Source organism: Ranitomeya imitator, chromosome 9 (genome assembly GCF_032444005.1).
Source record: "Ranitomeya imitator isolate aRanImi1 chromosome 9, aRanImi1.pri, whole genome shotgun sequence".
Classification (NCBI taxonomy): domain Eukaryota; kingdom Metazoa; phylum Chordata; class Amphibia; order Anura; family Dendrobatidae; genus Ranitomeya; species Ranitomeya imitator.
Window position 1 is genome coordinate 22,242,031 of NC_091290.1, and position 20,180 is coordinate 22,262,210.

General features: G+C 43.0%; 1 protein-coding gene across 4 annotated transcripts in view; it reads right to left on the bottom strand.

Annotated features, from left to right (window-relative positions):
* Positions 1 to 20,180, bottom strand: part of NELL1 (neural EGFL like 1) — a 784,159-nt gene that overhangs the window by 13,143 nt on the left and 750,836 nt on the right. For all 4 annotated transcript variants that reach the window (XM_069738862.1, XM_069738865.1, XM_069738866.1 and 1 more), the window contains 2 exons: positions 19,143 to 19,336; positions 854 to 1,030 (listed from right to left, as the gene is read on the bottom strand). In XM_069738862.1, the coding sequence (XP_069594963.1) occupies positions 854 to 1,030; positions 19,143 to 19,336 (371 nt within the window). The remainder of the gene's footprint in view (positions 1 to 853; positions 1,031 to 19,142; positions 19,337 to 20,180) is intronic.

The window sequence follows — 20,180 nt, forward strand, 5'->3', positions numbered from 1 at the left end:
TGTAGCTGTGCTTGCTCTCCTGTCTGCTGAGCACTTGCTCTCCTGTCTGCTGGCAGTTAGAGCTGGTGAGAATTGACTTATAAGACCCGGTGTATGTAGCCATATAGTGACGTAGCTTTAATTCTTGTGATTTTTTGAGTCCCAATGATGGCACTAGCCAGCTAAGTTACAGCGCAGATTATGTCTCCTGTCTGCAGGGTGCTTGCTCTCCTGTCTGGTGTGTGCGCTTGCTCTCCTGTCTGGTGGGTGCGCTTGCTCTCCTGTCTGGTGGGTGCGCTTGCTCTCCTGTCTGGTGGGTGCGCTTGCTCTCCTGTCTGGTGGGGGCGCTTGCTCTCCTGTCTGGTGGGGGCGCTTGCTCTCCTGTCTGGTGGGGGCGCTTGCTCTCCTTTCTGGTGGGGGCGCTTGCTCTCTTGTCTGGTGGTTGCGCTTGCTCTCCTGTCTGGTGGGTTCGCTTGCTCTCCTGTCTGGTGGGTGCGCTTGCTCTCCTGTCTGGTGGGTGCTTGCTCCCCTGTCTGGTGGGCGCTTGCTCTCCGGTCTGGTGGGCGCTTGCTCTCCTGTCTGCTAGGCGCTTGCTCGCCTGTCTGCTTGGTCTCCTGTCTGCTGGCAGTTAGAGCTGGTGAGAACTGATTCATAAGACCCGGTCTAATCACCATGTCAGTAATCTGTGGCAACAGGACAGGAGCCTTGAGAACCGCCCCTTCCGCTGGAACGATGCATCGCATGCCCATTACAATACTTGGGTATGTGGCCATATAGTGACATAGCTTTAATTCTTGTGACTTTTTGACTCCCAATGATGGCACTAAGTTAAGGTGCAGATTACATTGCGTCACTTTGGGTGAACCCTCCTCACCAGACAGCGACACTCCTGACAGCTGTACATCCACTTGTCTCCGCTGTGGTAAAGTTTGCGGCCATTTTGATCCAGGCACTGGCTGGTGACCCTGGTGTCGCACTCTGGGCAGCAGAACAAATCCACGCTTGGGTTCTGACAATCGCATGCCGTCCTTCTGCAAAAGATTTTCCCATCCTGTAAGGAAAAGATAAGAAGGGAGAGGCAGAATAGTGAGTTCAGCTCTGAAGACATAAATATGAAACAAGTGAACACCAAGATGGGAGGATTCATCATCTAAAAGTGGTTGTCAATTTTTTTTCCCATAAATTCATGTAGCTGTGAATAAAAGTTAATTTGGGTTTCATTACAAATTTTACGCCGGTTGACTCTTACAGATTCTTTGTTGCGCTGGTTATTTCCGGCTGCAGATTTCACTAAGGCCGGGTTCACATTAGCGTATCTGTGCGCAGCGTACGACCCGCATGCGTCATGCGTACATATCTTTAACATGGTGTACGCAGGGACATGCGTTTGCATGCAGATGCATACGCATGCGTTGTTTCGCGGTGTGCGGTGGTGTCTGGCGAATGCTGCATGTTGCATTTTTTGAGGTGTCAAATATTGCGCAATCATGCGGATGAGTGCGTAAAAAACCTCATTACTGTCTATGGGAACGCATTGGTACGCAAGGACATGCGTACGCATGCGTTTGATACGCATGCGTACTTCAGACTGCGCATGTCCAGGAAATGATGTCACCATCTCCACCATGCGCATAAACAATGCAAACGCATGCCTAAACACAAACGCATGCACACGCAGCAGGTTTTTTCGCGTTGTGCGTAAGATGATGCGGAGGCGTAAGCATTCATTTGCATGTGTTTGCGCATGCAGATGATACGCTGCGCACAGAAACGCTAATGTGAACCTAGCCTAACTGAGAATCCATCAGTGAGCTCCCAATAATGGTTTGTTTGTCTTTCATCTTTTGTTCTCAACTGATTTATGATTGCAGAGCTCATCAAAGTTGAATAGAAAAAAAGAGCCTGTAAAAGCAAAATGGTACAACCTTTTTAATTAAACCGAATTCCAAAAAATAATGTTTAGCCTCAGATACATGCCTTTAAGTAAAATAAATTGTCGCAATAATTTAGATGCCTTGTTCTCTAGTCACATCCAAAGCTGCATCTAGAGGTCTGAGGGCCAGAATCTATTCTGTCATGAGACTAGTATACAACGCGGGGTGTAAACGCTACATCTGCACTGATAGATGAAAGTAGGAACTGCTCTAAACTCACAAGGAGAAGCTTTTAAGAGAACCGATCACTTGCCATAAATCTGTATTTTGTTTTCATGGTGTAAATGGCGTTGTTCTCCTGTATCTGGCGCAGTTTTTCTTTTGTTCCTGCTCCTCTCAGTTTCTGAGATATGGCACCTTCTTCCCTGTATATAAATCCAGTCTTTTTAGCCAAATAGGTTTATCCTTTTAAGACCACGCCTAGTTGTCTAAAAAGGGGGCTCCATTTATATCTAGAGAAGAAGGGGCCATATCTCAGGAACAGAGAGGCGCAGGAAGAAAAGAAAAACAACACTGGATTCAAGAGAACAGTGGCGTTTACAAAAGGAAAAGTTTTGCATTGATAAAATATCGGAATTCGGAACGCAGCTCTGGGATTGAATAATTATTAATACATCACACCCTATAGCCCTTTCTCTAAATGAGAACTTGCTGGCGGCCTCTGCAGGATAACCATGGTATTACATGGCGCGCACTGAAATGAATGTCCATCTGGGTAATACACGGTCAGACCCAGTCCTGCAGGAGGGAAGCTGATGTGTGCAGCAGCTCTCTGGCTAACAGGTGGGAAGACATCCCCATGACATCCAAATAAACTAATAATTGGATATAATTTTTTTTTTAAGAAAAAAAAAAATCAATTAACTAGATTATCTCCAAAAAAAGCAATTTAAGTGGGAATGGGGAGCGGAGAACCCCCCTCGGGTGGGGAGTCTCGACACAAGATGTTTTCTACCCCATCGTCTTGTATACAATCGCCTCGTCTTCATTTCCTGCAGAAAATCAATTGCAAGTTGAGATAAATACATGACGATAATCCTCCTCCTGCGCTGATCCAAAGAAACGGCAGCTTCAGCTCCTGGAAGGGAAAACTTACTAATAAACCTCCTTTTTTTTTTTTTCTTTCCTTTGAGGTGTGGCATTTTAAAGAAATCTCTGATAATCCGCTTCCCATTCAATCAATTACATTATTCTTGGTTAATACTTTGAAGATTTATCCCCCCCCCCAAAACTTAACATTTTTCTCCATTATAAGGAAAAAAATAAGAAAAATAAGATTGCAGTTGGAATAAGCTCCGGGGCAAATCGAGAGTGAACCAATTTCACATCTCATCAATTATGTGAATGAAATCTTTAAGTAGCTGCCTGCTTTTCAGAGCTGTCACAGCGATACTTAGCCACACACTGTCTCTGCAATAAGAGCAAAGAAAATCATTTTCAATACGCCCGGGCGGCACAGGTGGCCCCGTATCATATTAAAAAAAGGAACACTTCATTAAAAAGCTCGCAGACAGCTGTCACAGGACCGCAGAACAGCACAAGTCAGCTCCTCTTAAATATTATTATTTATGACCCAGTTTCCTAGATGGAGGACGAAAGATATCGCACAACTCCCATTCGCCGGCCATTAGGACTTGGATTTGTAGGCGCGTGGGGCTGGAAAGAGAGGTTGAGCCAGAGGTCAGATATGAGGGCTAAAAATTGGAGGCTCTAATAAAATAATAGGGTCAATTCTATTACTGAAACTGATGGTCTGGCTGTACAGGTCCTAGCCCAGCAATAAAAATCATACCTGCCTTATAGTAATCCGATGTCCTAGTGCTGAGAAATTGAGCTTTGAAGCCATGTGCAAATTACCCTGGAAGTGCACGGAGGCGGGGCTTGTTGATGACCTCAGCGTGCACTGACACATCCTCACTGCACTTCCAATATTATTTGCCTGAAGCTTCATTGCTTAATTTCTCAGTGCTAGTGCATCAGAAAACTACGAGGCTTGCCTCATTTTTACAGTTACTCTTGAGCCTATTCTGCCATTCTCCCTATTTTAATAGTAAAATCATCCCTCTACGAACTCAAGCCACCAGTAACTCACTGATTTATTCCAAACTCTATAGGACTGCCATATCCTTTATTGATTGCTATGGGTAAGTACTAATCCTGATAACCTAAAGGTTACCCTATTACTGTACAAATTCCATTCTAATGTCATGTACTATATACTATGCTATATACCTGCTATGTACCACCACCAATTCACTGTGCTGTGAAGCATAAGGCCCAGTTAAATACAGAGTAATGCCAAACTTATGTTCACTGATAATGTAATATGGCTAGGTCAGAGAGAAGATTGAGGTCAGCGGTGCAAAAGGGCATCCATGACCCCCCTGGTATTGTTCATAAGAGTACCGCCACTACAAGAGGATGAAAATTGTCACAGCAGAGTTGGGGGAATTGAGTTTATTTTCTTTGAAGAATTCATCTTATAGGTGAGGCGTAAGCTGCCCGAGAGGGGCAATTATTGCAATTATTGCAAGAGAGCTTGGCTGAGTAGATTACACAAGAAGGAAAACACACAGCAAGTCAGCAGGATCTAGGAGCAACATGGCAGATGTGACAACCTACATGGTGAGCTGCAGCATGTGCTACATGTTCACAGATCGACCAGAAGAAGAATCCAATTTCACCTGTCAGAAGTGTAGACTAGTGGCCCTTTTAGAAGAAAAGGTGCGGGGTCTGGAAGAAAGAATAGCAACTTTGAAACTCATCAAAGAGAATGAAGACTTTCTAGACAGAACAGAAGCATCTCTACTGGTCACAGAAGGTGCAAAAAGTGTCAGAGAACCTCCAAAAGCAGATGAGTGGAAGCATGTGACCAAAAGAAGCAAGAAGACCATGGAGAAATCACCAACCACACAACTGAAGAACCGATATCAAATCTTTGTAGAGGATGAAGATGGCACACCTAAGAATGAAGCAATACCAGCAAGCAAAAAAGAAAAGGGCACACAGCAACAAGTGACAGCAAAAAGTACAGCCAAGAAGCAACGAAGAGTGGTGGTGGTGGGAGACTCACTACTGAGAGGCACCGAAGCAGCCATCTGCAGACCGGACATAACTGCAAGAGAAGTATGCTGCTTTCCAGGTGCGATGATCAAGGATGTGACCGATAGGATACCAAAGCTCTTCAGCTCCAAGGACGTCCACCCATTTCTTCTGATACATGTTGGCACCAATGACACGGCAAGGAAGGACCTACCGACAATCTGCAAGGACTTTGAAGAGTTGGGGAAGAAAGTAAAGGAACTGGATGCACAGGTAGTTTTTTCTTCTATCCTTCCAGTAGACGGGCATGGCACCAGGAGATGGAACAGGATCCTTGATGCAAACAACTGGCTAAGACGATGGTGCAGACAACAAGGATTTGGATTCCTGGACCACGGTGTGAATTACTGGTATGATGGACTCCTCGCCAGAGACGGACTACACCTCAACAAACCTGGGAAACACACATTCGCCAGAAGACTCGCTACACTCATCAGGAGGGCGTTAAACTAGAAGAAGAGGGGACGGGAAGAAAAACATTAGACTCGAACAAAGACGACCCAGGAAAACATACTCAGAAGGGAGGTAAGAACATTTCTAAAACAATCCACAGTGAGGAGATTGGAACAAAACAAAATCCTCTAAACTGCATGCTCGCAAACGCCAGAAGCCTGACAAACAAGATGGAAGAACTAGAAGCAGAAATATCTACAGGTAACTTTGACATAGTGGGAATAACCGAGACATGGTTAGATGAAAGCTATGACTGGGCAGTTAACTTACAGGGTTACAGTCTGTTTAGAAAGGATCGTAAAAATCGGAGAGGAGGAGGGGTTTGTCTCTATGTAAAGTCTTGTCTAAAGTCCACTTTAAGGGAGGATATTAGCGAAGGGAATGAGGATGTCGAGTCCATATGGGTTGAAATTCATGGAGGGAAAAATGGTAACAAAATTCTCATTGGGGTCTGTTACAAACCCCCAAATATAACAGAAAGCATGGAAAGTCTACTTCTAAAGCAGATAGATGAAGCTGCAACCCATAATGAGGTCCTGGTTATGGGGGACTTTAACTACCCGGATATTAACTGGGAAACAGAAACCTGTGAAACCCATAAAGGCAACAGGTTTCTGCTAATAACCAAGAAAAATTATCTTTCACAATTGGTGCAGAATCCAACCAGAGGAGCAGCACTTTTAGACCTAATACTATCTAATAGACCTGACAGAATAACAAATCTGCAGGTGGTTGGGCATTTAGGAAATAGCGACCACAATATTGTGCAGTTTCACCTGTCTTTCACTAGGGGGACTTGTCAGGGAGTCACAAAAACATTGAACTTTAGGAAGGCAAAGTTTGAACAGCTTAGAGATGCCCTTAATCTGGTAGACTGGGACAATATCCTCAGAAATAAGAATACAGATAATAAATGGGAAATGTTTAAGAACATCCTAAATAGGCAGTGTAAGCGGTTTATACCTTGTGGGAATAAAAGGACTAGAAATAGGAAAAACCCAATGTGGCTAAACAAAGAAGTAAGACAGGCAATTAACAGTAAAAAGAAAGCATTTGCACTACTAAAGCAGGATGGCACCATTGAAGCTCTAAAAAACTATAGGGAGAAAAATACTTTATCTAAAAAACTAATTAAAGCTGCCAAAAAGGAAACAGAGAAGCACATTGCTAAGGAGAGTAAAACTAATCCCAAACTGTTCTTCAACTATATCAATAGTAAAAGAATAAAAACTGAAAATGTAGGCCCCTTAAAAAATAGTGAGGAAAGAATGGTTGTAGATGACGAGGAAAAAGCTAACATATTAAACACCTTCTTCTCCACGGTATTCACGGTGGAAAATGAAATGCTAGGTGAAATCCCAAGAAACAATGAAAACCCTATATTAAGGGTCACCAATCTAACCCAAGAAGAGGTGCGAAACCGGCTAAATAAGATTAAAATAGATAAATCTCCGGGTCCGGATGGCATACACCCACGAGTACTAAGAGAACTAAGTAATGTAATAGATAAACCATTATTTCTTATTTTTAGTGACTCTATAGCGACAGGGTCTGTTCCGCAGGATTGGCGCATAGCAAATGTGGTGCCAATATTCAAAAAGGGCTCTAAAAGTGAACCTGGAAATTATAGGCCAGTAAGTCTAACCTCAATTGTTTGTAAAATATTTGAAGGGTTTCTGAGGGATGTTATTCTGGATTATCTCAATGAGAATAACTGTTTAACTCCATATCAGCATGGGTTTATGAGAAATCGCTCCTGTCAAACCAATCTAATCAGTTTTTATGAAGAGGTAAGCTATAGACTGGACCACGGTGAGTCATTGGACGTTGTATATCTCGATTTTTCCAAAGCGTTTGATACCGTGCCGCACAAGAGGTTGGTACACAAAATGAGAATGCTTGGTCTGGGGGAAAATGTGTGTAAATGGGTTAGTAACTGGCTTAGTGATAGAAAGCAGAGGGTGGTTATAAATAGTATAGTCTCTAACTGGGTCGCTGTGACCAGTGGGGTACCGCAGGGGTCAGTATTGGGACCTGTTCTCTTCAACATATTCATTAATGATCTGGTAGAAGGTTTACACAGTAAAATATCGATATTTGCAGATGATACAAAACTATGTAAAGCAGTTAATACAAGAGAAGATAGTATTCTGCTACAGATGGATCTGGATAAGTTGGAAACTTGGGCTGAAAGGTGGCAGATGAGGTTTAACAATGATAAATGTAAGGTTATACACATGGGAAGAGGGAATCAATATCACCATTACACACTGAACGGGAAACCACTGGGTAAATCTGACAGGGAGAAGGACTTGGGGATCCTAGTTAATGATAAACTTACCTGGAGCAGCCAGTGCCAGGCAGCAGCTGCCAAGGCAAACAGGATCATGGGGTGCATTAAAAGAGGTCTGGATACACATGATGAGAGCATTATACTGCCTCTGTACAAATCCCTAGTTAGACCGCACATGGAGTACTGTGTCCAGTTTTGGGCACCGGTGCTCAGGAAGGTTATAATGGAACTAGAGAGAGTACAAAGGAGGGCAACAAAATTAATAAAGGGGATGGGAGAACTACAATACCCAGATAGATTAGCGAAATTAGGATTATTTAGTCTAGAAAAAAGACGACTGAGGGGCGATCTAATAACCATGTATAAGTATATAAGGGGACAATACAAATATCTCGCTGAGGATCTGTTTATACCAAGGAAGGTGACGGGCACAAGGGGGCATTCTTTGCGTCTGGAGGAGAGAAGGTTTTTCCACCAACATAGAAGAGGATTCTTTACTGTTAGGGCAGTGAGAATCTGGAATTGCTTGCCTGAGGAGGTGGTGATGGCGAACTCAGTCGAGGGGTTCAAGAGAGGCCTGGATGTCTTCCTGGAGCAGAACAATATTGTATCATACAATTATTAGGTTCTGTAGAAGGACGTAGATCTGGGTATTTATTATGATGGAATATAGGCTGAACTGGATGGACAAATGTCTTTTTTCGGCCTTACTAACTATGTTACTATGTATGTATGTAATTGGTAGCCATACCAGGACCTGAGTGCGAAAAGGAGTGCCACGCCAGAGATGGATAGGAGACTTGTGTCTGTGTATGATGGACTGCGATGCGGTAACTGAATGAGCAGGCCACGGGAGAACTTTAAAATGACCAAATAAACTACCGATGGACATTGCTGCCAAGAGAGGTAACCTTGAGAGGCGTTGTAACCATCACTGTGAATGCGTGCTGCATTCACATAAGCAGAGTGAAGGATGTGCTGCTGAGGTACTTGCCAGCAGTCTGTCACAAAAATTATCCCACCACTGCATACAGCTATTGACCACCTTTTGTTAGTGCAACTTGTTTGAGTAGTCAACAAGATGACAATGTAAAACTGTGTAACCTTGAAGCTTGTTCCCTCCATTTGAGTAAAGTTATTGACTTCGGCATATTATTTACTTAAAGGGACACATCACCATCCACAATTGTCCTTATAAAGTGACCTGCTATTTCAAGGGTCTGGAGTCCAAGAGAGTAACTAGCAAGCTGAATAACTCATTGCATTCAACGATGGACTGGGGGTAATTGATTTTCAACATTGCAAGACAAAAAGGTATGGCAATGCAATTTCCCTCACAGTGGTCAAAGGAGGCTTGTTTGCCCTCAGTTTTTAGAATGGGAGCTTATGAAAATGCTTAGCGTATACGCCAAGAAATTGTCAATATCAGTCCGGCCACACCTTAAATATCTATGATATTTCCTGCCATGCAATGATGACTACCCTCTGACTGCAGTCGTCGATGGCTGATCATATCTCACAGTAACGAGCCATAGCTGCTTTCCATGCAATGGCGTAAATGCAGCTGAGGTTCTGCAGCATAAGCACAATCTCGCCTATATGAACATTCACACAGGGATTAATTATTTTGGTATAGTCTCTCTAGGTGGTGGGTTCACTGTGAAGACTTGTACAAGTCTATATACAAACAAGTGACTAATGATTCTGTTCAGCCGGAGGCTTATTATCTGGAGGGAAACTACAAATCTCAGCATGCGTCTCCCATACAGGGTGCCTGTGATATTCTGTGTTCACCATCAAATCCCCATCAGGCTCACAGACCGGTCACATGGAATTCATATCAATTGGAAACAACGTTCTGCAAACGTACTAAGATCTAAACATATATTTTCTGGGGCTTAATTAGGGCTTGTTATGGAACGGGCTTGCTGGTGCCGCCCGGGCTCGCTGATGTTGGCCAGGCTTGCTGGTGCCACCCGAGCTCGCTGATGTTGACCAGGCTTGCTGGTGCCACCCGAGCTCGCTGATGTTGACCAGGCTTGCTGGTGCCGTCCGGACTCGCTGATGTTGGCCAGGCTTGCTGGTGCCATCCAGGCTTTCTGGTGCCGTCCGGGCTTGCTGGTGTTGGCTGAGCTCGCTGGTGCTGGTATTGGCCAGAGTGTATTTTTTTCCCAAATATTCCTTGGATACTGCCCTTACTTTAATGACCTTGCAGTAGGAACATTACATAAAGTTTAGTAGTAAAGGGTGTCTGAGATCACCAATGTGAATAACTCCTTTAATCCATAGAATAAGTTCCTATTGGCTGTTTTTGTGTCATGTGACTAGACCTGTCCATAAGCGACCTGAAATAACATTTCATGCAGCATTAGAAGCCTGCGCGGTGTCACCCTCGGCAGATTAATGGCATTATGATGGAATTCTATCTGTCTTGCTCACCACTAGGGGGAGGCGGAGCACACTGTATACAGATCTAAATCTGTATGCAGTGCTCCCTCTAGTGGTGTGTAAAGTGTCATGGCATTGCCATTTACAGTTAGGGCCAGAAATATTTGGACAGTGACACAAGTTTTGTTATTTTAGCTGTTTACAAAAACATGTTCAGAAATACAATTTTATATATATAATATGGGCTGAAAGTGCACACTCCCAGCTGCAATATGATAGTTTCCACATCCAAATCGGAGAAAGGGTTTAGGAATCATAGCTCTGTAATGCATAGCGTCCTCTTTTTCAAGGGACCAAAAGTAATTGGACAATGGACTCTAAGGGCTGCAATTAACTCTGAAAGCGTCTCCCTCGTTAACCTGTAATCAATGAAGTAGTTAAAAGGTCAGGGGTGGATTCCAGGTGTGTGGTTTTGCATTTGGAAGCTGTTGCTGTGAGCAGACAACATGCGGTCAAAGGAACTCTCAATTGAGGTGAAGCAGAACATCCTGAGGCTGAAAAAAAAGAAAAAATCCATCAGAGAGATAGCAGACATGCTTGGAGTAGCAAAATCAACAGTTGGGTACATTCTGAGAAAAAAGGAATTGACTGGTGAGCTTGGGAACTCAAAAAGGCCTAGGCGTCCACGGATGACAACAGTGGTGGATGATCGCCGCATACTTAATTTGGTGAAGAAGAACCCGTTCACAACATCAACTGAAGTCCAGAACACTCTCAGTGAAGTAGGTGTATCTGTCTCTAAGTCAACAGTAAAGAGAAGACTCCATGACAGTAAATACAAAGGGTTCACATCTAGATGCAAACCATTCATCAATAACAAAAATAGACAGGCCAGAGTTAAATTTGCAGAAAAACACCTCAAGAAGCCAGCTCAGTTCTGGAAAAGTATTCTATGGACAGATGAGACAAAGATCAACCTGTACCAGAATGATGGGAAGAAAAAAGTTTGGAGAAGAAAGGGAACGGCACATGATCCAAGGCACACCACATCCTCTGTAAAACATGGTGGAGGCAACGTGATGGCATGGGCATGCATGGCTTTCAATGGCACTGGGTCACTTGTGTTTATTGATGACATAAGAGCAGACAAGAGTAGCCGGATGAATTCTGAAGTGTACCGGGATATACTTTCAGCCCAGATTCAGCCAAATGCTGCAAAGTTGATTGGACGGCGCTTCATAGTACAGATGGACAATGACCCCAAGCATACAGCCAAAGCTACCCAGGAGTTCATGAGTGCCAAAAAGTGGAACATTCTGCAATGGCCAAGTCAATCTCCAGATCTAAACCCAATTGAGCATGCATTTCACTTGCTCAAATCCAGACTTAAGACGGAAAGACCCACAAACAAGCAAGACCTGAAGGCTGCGGCTGTAAAGGCCTGGCAAAGCATTAAGAAGGAGGAAACCCAGCGTTTGGTGATGTCCATGGGTTCCAGACTTAAGGCAGTGATTGCCTCCAAAGGATTTGCAACAAAATATTGAAAATAAAAATATTTTGTTTGGGTTATGTTTATTTGTCCAATTACTTTTGACCTCCTAAAATGTGGAGTGTTTGTAAAGAAATGTGTACAATTCCTACATTTTCTATCAGATATTTTTGTTCAACCCTTCAAATTAAACGTTACAATCTGCACTTGAATTCTGTTGTAGAGGTTTCATTTCAAATCCAATGTGGTGGCATGCAGAGCCCAACTCGCGAAAATTGTGTCACTGTCCAAATATTTCTGGCCCTAACTGTAGCTTTTACGCTCATTTAGGGTCAGCGCCAACACCTGGCGAACCCATGCATGCGCAGGTCCATTGTGCTCGTGGGTCCACTCTGCCAGTTTTCCATTAGAGATATCTATCGCTATAGCAGATGTGCACACTGAAAGGCTAAGCCTGCTCCATACTCAGTGCCAGTTATGTATAAACAGCCACCACCACAGTCTAACTGGTGCGAAAGGAAAGAGCTCCGATCTCAACAGTCTAACCTTTTAGATGCCGGTCTCAACATGATTGTGGGGTGCTAATGGCTACTGAAGGCTCAGGTCACTGCCCTGTTCCAAGTTTGTACACCGATGAAGCCCAGCCTGTGACCCAGCTTCACAGGAGATCGGTAATCAATTCAGTGAGCCCAGATGCAAGTCCCCTATGGGGACCAATAAAAAAAGAAAAAGATGAAAAATAAATAAGTAAAAAAAAATAGAAAAGGTTATAAAACCCCCTCTTATTTAAAAATCAAAATAACTTCTAAAAATGAAGTCATATTTTGGATTTCTGCACGTATAACTGTCCAAATCAGTGATTCTCGATGCCAGTCCTCAATACACCCCTACATATTATGGTTTCTGGGTTACCTTACTATCACATACAAGTGCTTATCACTAAATTAGAATATCCCCAAAAAGTTAATTTATTTCAGTTCTTCAATACAAAAAGTGAAACTCCGATATTATAGAGTCATTACAAACAGAGTGATCTATTCCAAGTGTTTATTTCTGTTAATGTTGATGATTATGGCTTACAGCCAATGAAAACCCAAAAGTCATTATCTCAGTAAATTAGATTAACCAAAAACACATGCAAAGGCTTCCTAAGTGTTTATAAAGGTCCCTTAGTATGTTTCAGTAGCTCCACAATCATGAGGAAGACTGCTAACCTGACAGATGTCCAGAAGGCAGTCACTGACACACTCCACAAGGAGGGTAAGCCACAAAAGAGCATTGCTAAAGAAGCCGGCTGTTCACAGAGTGCTGTATCCAAGCATATTAATGGAAAGTTGAGTGGGAAGAAAAAGTGTGGTAGAAAAAGGTGCACAAGCAACCGGGATAACCGCAGCCTTGAAAGGATTAAGAAAAAGCCATTCAAAAATTTGGGTGAGATTCACAAGGAGTGGACTACTGCTGGAGTCACAGCTTCAAGAGCCACTGCATACAGACGTATCCAGGACATGGGCTACAAGTGTCGCATTCCTTGTGTCAGCCATTCGTGACCAATCGACAACTCCAGAAGCGTCTTACCTGGGCCGAGGAGAAAAAGAACTGGACTGTTGTCAGTGGTCCAAGGTGTTTTCAGATTCGAGTATATTTTGCATTTCATTTGGAAATGAAGGTCCCAGAGTCTGGAGGAAGAGTGGAGAGGTCACAATCCAAGCTGCTGGAGGTCTAGTGTGAAGTTTCCACAATCAGTGATGGTTTGGGGAGCCATGTCATCTGCTGGTGTAGGTCCACTGTGTTTTATCAAGACCAAAGTCAGCACAGCCGTCTACCAGGAGATTTTAGAGCACTTCATGCTTCCCTCTGCCGACAAGCTTTCTGGAGATGGAAATTTAATTCTCCAGCAGGACTTGGCACCTGTCCACACGGCCAAAAGTACCAATACCTGGTTTACAAACAACAGTATCACTGTGCTTGATTGGCAGCAAACTCGCCTGACCTTAACCCCATAGAGAATCTGTGGAGTATTGTCAAGAGGAAGATGAGAGACACCAGACCCAATAATGGAGACGAGCTGAAGGCTGCTATCAAAGCAACCTGGGCTTCCATAACCCCTCAGCAGTGCCACAGGCTGATCTCGTCCATGCCACGCTATATTGATGCAGTAATTAATGCAAAAGGAGCGCCGAACATGTATTGAGTACATTTACTGAACATACATTTCAGTAGGCCAAATTTCGGATTTATAAAGTATTCTAATTTACTGAGATAATGAGTTTTGGGTTTTCATTGGCTGTAAGCCATAATCATCAACATTAACAGAAATAAACACTTGCAATAGATCTCTCTGTTTGTAATGACTATAATGTATGAGTTTCATTTTTTGTATTGAAGAACTGAAATAAAGTAACTTTTGGATGATATTCTAATTTGGTAAGAAGCACTTGTAGGAGATGGAATTATTAGCAAGGTGTCAGAAATTGCTACAAGTTAACTCTATAGGATATCCTCAAATAATGGACTTGAGTTGAAAAAAACCAAGTCCAAACTAATAAATATATATAGATCTTTTTTTTTTTCATTTCACATTCACCATATGGATAAAAAAATAAAAATAAAATAAATATGTGTATATATATGTGTATATATGTATATATATATATATATATATATATATATATATATATATAATTTTTTTAAAATAAATAGGATAAAAAAAAGTTTATAAAGTCATGTGGATCCTATAGTGGTAATGAGAAACATGACAGTTCGTACCCCAAAAAAATAAACTAAAGTTCTAGCTCTAGGAGAGAATGTTTGAAAGTGACGAGTGACTCACTGGCCCGAATAAACCTACAGCCAGCCCTGGATCACATGACGCCACATAGTATGCCACTTTCCGCTATCCCAGGCCTGGCTACATTACTATCTGCATTCTCTTAATTATCCAGTTGCATGTCAAGGTTGTTATGATGAGAATCTCAGCAGGATATCTGCTGTATCCAGAGTGGATCTATGATCTACCCGACGCGTTACGGGAAATCTATCCAGGCTGTTTCCTGAACTGTTAAATATCCCGCCTGCCCTCCTGATACACGTGGCATATGGCAGCGCTGTCTGTCTGCAGATGGCCGAGTTGAATAAGGTCAACACTAAAGCAATATCCCCCATAGTCATTACCTGCCACGTTCCCTCGATTCTCAGTGCATTCAATTACTCTCATCTCCAATATTCACAGCTATAATGATGGTTACGGTATTACTTGTCATTACCAAGACTGCAGCAGCGACAGGTGCAAAGTCCTCATCCCCCCGGCTAATAACCGGCAAAATATTAACACTCGTCTCCATAAAATCTCACAAAAAAAGCAGATAAGCCGCTAAGCATCGGGCCGGCAACAGGAACCATTTGCCACAACTGACTGCATTTAGAGAGTCAGAGCGGCCGACGTGGCTGGGTTGTGTTGTTTCCCTTCTTCTAGTGATAGGATGTGGGTATAAAACGCGTTGTGTAATTTATTTATGAAGTTAAATTACCGAGTGAACGTGGAGAAGGAGCCGTAAATTATAATGGTGATTACAAACGACTCGCTCATTGATTCCCAACTGCTAAACGCTCAGACATTATTAATGCCGCCACCATTCCTCTTTGTGAATGTTGGCAGTGGCGGCCCATCCCCTGTGAAATACTAAAGCGCAGCGGGACGGTGCTTCTACACTGTGACGATGCTTCTACACTGTGACGACTTAAAGGGGCACTGACCAAATCCAACACGCCTGGGTCCGTTTACTCTCCAGTAAGGGTTATGTTCACATTCTGTCACCTTTTGGGAAAATTCTGAGCACATTTGATACAGAGGGACGGAGCGAAGAAAACTGTGGAAAAGAAGAACTGTCTGAATTACCCACAACCAATGATAATGGCAACTTGTATGCTTTAGTCCTTCTCATCTTCCAAACAAAACCGCCCATTTGTGGGTAAGGTTTGTAGAAATCTGCCTGGACTGTCTCTGAAAATTAGGGACAGTTTGCAACGAGGCTGAAATTGGTTTCTTATTCGCCAGTTTCTTATTCTGCAATTTTTTCTTTTCTGTTTTTCATAGGTTTAACAACAAAAAGTAAGCATCACAATAATAACATACAATGCAGCGAGGGGCCCTGATGTGAATACACTTAAAAACAGCTACAAAAATTATAAAATTGGCACAAAAATGGGCATCAAAGTGGGCAAACAGCCGATTTTCACAAATTTGAATAAGTAACTGATGTTTTTAAGGGGATAAATGACTTTGGGCCACTGATCTCACACTAAGAGTACACATCGCTTGGATTTCTGGCTTGACCAGGTCTACGATGTCACTGAGCACCATGAAGCACACATCGTAACTTGCATCACCCGAGGCCTACACTTAGCGCCTATGTGGACAGCATACGCCGCGACGGTGCGCAGTGACATCATAGGCCTTGTCCAACCGGAAGCCCCAGCCCAGAGTGAGGAAAGAAGATGGAGAGGTGGGATGATGGACTGCAGAGGTGGCGGAATAGGTGAGAATTATTATTACTTTTTGATTTTTTTTCTCAACCTTTTGTTGCCCCTCTATAGTTCAGGAAAAAAGAGCAGCCATGTAACTGAATTTGCGTGGCGCAACATGGCAAAAATCCATATTCTGGAAAAATGCTAAATTTTGGAAAAATTTGATATTTCAACTCCAAGTGAATAAATTCACTCATCTCTCCTGGAAATAAACTGAACTTGGAAAGTCTCTGATCTAAACTTCTGAGGATATTTTTATCTTCCGTCCTCTTCCTGGCGGTTCCTCGCGGCTCATTCACACAGCTGTGTCGTCGACTCCAAAATAGAAAGCTGCATATTAAACTAATCTGTAAAGTGTCAGCTATGAATGATTCCAGGTTGGAGATTTTCTTCTTCTGAAACAGACACCCCAAAGTAATGTGCAGAAAATGCCGCTGCAGGTGTCTGGCGCCAATGTGCTCGGCATTTGCATATCCCATTTACTGTAATTCTCCGGATGATTACATATTCACATTAGGGAACAGATACAAAGTGATCGGGAGTCAAACCTCAAAGGGTTATTCCCAGCATTAAAGGGATCCTGTCACCCCCCTCAGGCATTTGTAACTAAAAGAGCCACCTTGTGCAGCATTAATGCTGCATTCTGACAAGGTGGCTCTTTTAGTTCGGGTCCCTGGCACTGCTGAAAGAATCCAGACTCCTCACAGCCGTCACTCATAGCCTCTGGGCGCCGCCTCTTCTTCCTTCATTAGCGTCCCTGGCACCTGTGCTGTAAGTTCAAAGGGCAGCGCAACTGCGCATGCCCAGAAAAAAAGTAACTGCGCAGGCGCCAGGAATGCTAATGAAGGAAGAGGAGGCGGCGCCCGCTGCGCAGAGGCCATGATTGACGGCTGTGAGGTGTCTGGATTAGGGGGGAAAGACCTGCCTCCGTGGCGATTTCATGGTATAAGAAACAAATTTCAAAAACGATTCATCAGTGCCAGGGACCCGAACTAAAAGAGCCACCTTGTCAGAATGTAGCATTACTGCTGCACAAGGTGGTTCTTTTAGTTACAAATGCTTGGGGGGGTGACAGGTTCCCTTTAAAAGTTATCGCCTATCCAAACTTGTGCGCTAATTGGGGTCTGACCTCCGTGATCCACCCACATGAATTCCAAGAAGAGGGCTACGAAAAAAACAGTAAAGACAGTTTGTGACTCTGCACAAAATTGTTTAACAGCATGCTCCATTTTTAAGAATTTGGCACTGCATGATACCAGAACGTACTCATTTGGAGAACAGATGATGGCAGTGATGGGTCAGCACTAGCGATGAGCGAACGTGCTGGTATAAGGCATTCTCCGAGCATCCTCAGGTGCTAACCAGGTGTGCTGAAAAATATGGTCCAGTCCCCGATGCTGTTAGGCAATCACTGCATATGTTGCGGCTAGAGGGATTCCAACATATTTTTCGAGCTTTAATCTTAATTATGCAACTGATAGATCTAAGTACGATGTTACTAGTGGAAAACATCCATGTTGAACCAGAATCAGTCACATTGTAACCTGTCATTGCCTCTCCTCGTTCTGTAAGAGCTTAGACGACCCCTCTTGACAGCAATAATCAGTTCTCATGTGGTAGCGTGGGAGGCATTGCCCTTTACATCTTATTTCCTGAGTGGCTGAGATCACGTCTGCGGGGTTGATGCATGCGCCGGACACGTGATGCCGGAGCTGTGCAGCGACGCGTTCCCCCCATTAGTTCTGAGTGGATCGCGTTTCGGCAATTACCGTGAGCAAATCCTTCTACGGGAAGGAGGAAAATGAGTGTCCTCAGGTCTTCTCATCCTCCTACCACTCGAGACCTGGACGAGCCCAAATGACACCACATCGAGCGAGTATAGATGACTGCCAAAACATCAATGGCTCGTATAGGGCATCAATACTTACTGATTGGGGGAAATCTGAATTAAATCCATCCCCTATAACAATATCCATTAATGGTGCAGCTATAGACTACAAACATTCAGAAAATGCTCTTGCCATTTTGTGTATACAGCACCTATACGGAGCTATTTGTTTCCATGGCTACAAAATGTAAACACCTTTTTATGTTGTTTTTTTTTATTCTGCAGCTGTCTGTTTATTCTTTTCTACTTTCTGGGTTAGTAAAAGTAGAGGGACAGAAAAGTTTGCTACAATGCATCAAGGGTTATTCCACCTCCCTGTAAAGAGTTATCATTACCTATCCAAAGGAAAGGGGAAAAAGTGAGAGTCCGACCGCTGGGACCCACAAGTTATTGTCTATCGTTTGGAAGCATGATATGTTTACAGGATTGTCGAGACTGGAAACCATTGTAGCAAATAGAAATATTATGATTTTGCAAAAAAAAAATGTTAGCCTCTAGACTTAAGCAAAAAAAAAAAGTCCATATTCACTGACAGCAAGCAGAACATGTCTGTTAAATGAATAACAATAACTTTATTTTATATATGGCACCTATACATATAGATTCCTTCAGGGGGATAAACAAAAAGGTTTGCATGTGTTTTGGACTAAAAATATTAGTTTGCAATTGTGTGTCGTACCCATGCTCATTACTGGCTGCTGAATGAGTTAACTGAGAACTGTCAGGAGGCTCCATGTGACAGGGAGTGTGTTACCTACCTTATTTGTCTCTTTCTGAGCTCCTGTACTGATTTATGACCACAGCAAAATTCATCTGAACTTTGATGTTTGAGGCAATAAATCAGCTAAAAAAAAAAAAGAAAAAGACGGATAAGACCATTACAAACTCTCAGTCATGGCTGCTCACTGATGAATTCTCTGTTAACTTATTCTCAGCCAGACAGAAAGATAAAAGCCAAACTATGTGCAATGTTTAATGAAACCCAATCGCATAAATTTGGGAATAAAATTGTTTACATTTAAGAAAAAAAAACAAAACAAAATGCCCCAAATGTGTTGATATTCTTTAACAAGTGTTATTCTTCGGATTTACCTTGCACGAACACACCGAGCATCTGTCTTCTTTTAGGGTCCAGACTTGGCCGTTGCGTTTCAGCCCACCTTCGTGAGGACAGTCCCCCGTACAAGACGGGCCAGACGGACAAAGGCAGTCAAATCCTCCTTCTAAGTTGACACAAGCCGAATCGTTCCAGCACGTATGAGTCCTCAACGTACATTCGTCAATATCTGCAAAAACAAAGTCTGTTTCATTCGTTTAATTCAATCTCGGTTCCTAATCTTGGGTTCCAGCATGCAGTTTACTCCAGTCACCCCCAAATCTGCATTCAAACAGAGTGCATTCAGATAAAAGCTGCGTCATCAGAGTGAAGCTGAAGGGTCAGGAGTGACTGCACGGTAAAGAGGAATCGTGGTTTCCCCACAGGAGAATTTTGGAAACCGCTTTGGATGTGAATGGAGACAAAGAAATTATTATCCAAACCTGTAGAATATAATGTCAGCGTACTGAAATGTAACTAAAGGGACAACTCGATTATCGCCTATCCCCAGGATTATTTCCGACAAATCCAAAGTATCATTTCCGTTCTAATGCACTTTGATTCCAGATGTCTGCATGCTGTCAGTGAATGGAAACTCTCCACTTCACATCCAGAATCTGAAGACCCTTTGTGAATATATCAGGTGGACACAGAAACAAGAGCCAGATCTGATACATTGTAACAAGCCCCGCAGCTGTGTCAGCCGGACAGGAATCTGAACAGGTTTTCAGCCTCTGGACGTAAAGAATGGCTGCTGTCATTCACAGAGAGCAAGCAGAGATCTTACAGATGATTGATAATCCATATACAAAGAATATTAGGAAGTTTTGTGAAAAAGGAGCAATCATCTCATCTCTCAAACAAGAACGGAAAGACTCCTGTCTGGCTACAAAAAGTGTTTCATCATTATTTTTTTGCCTTAAATACAAAGGAAATGTGTCATCTTTAACTTTAGGCCTCTTAGGGTACCGTCACACAGTGAAATTTTGATCGCTACAATGGTACGATCCGTGACGCTCCAGCATCGTAACAAT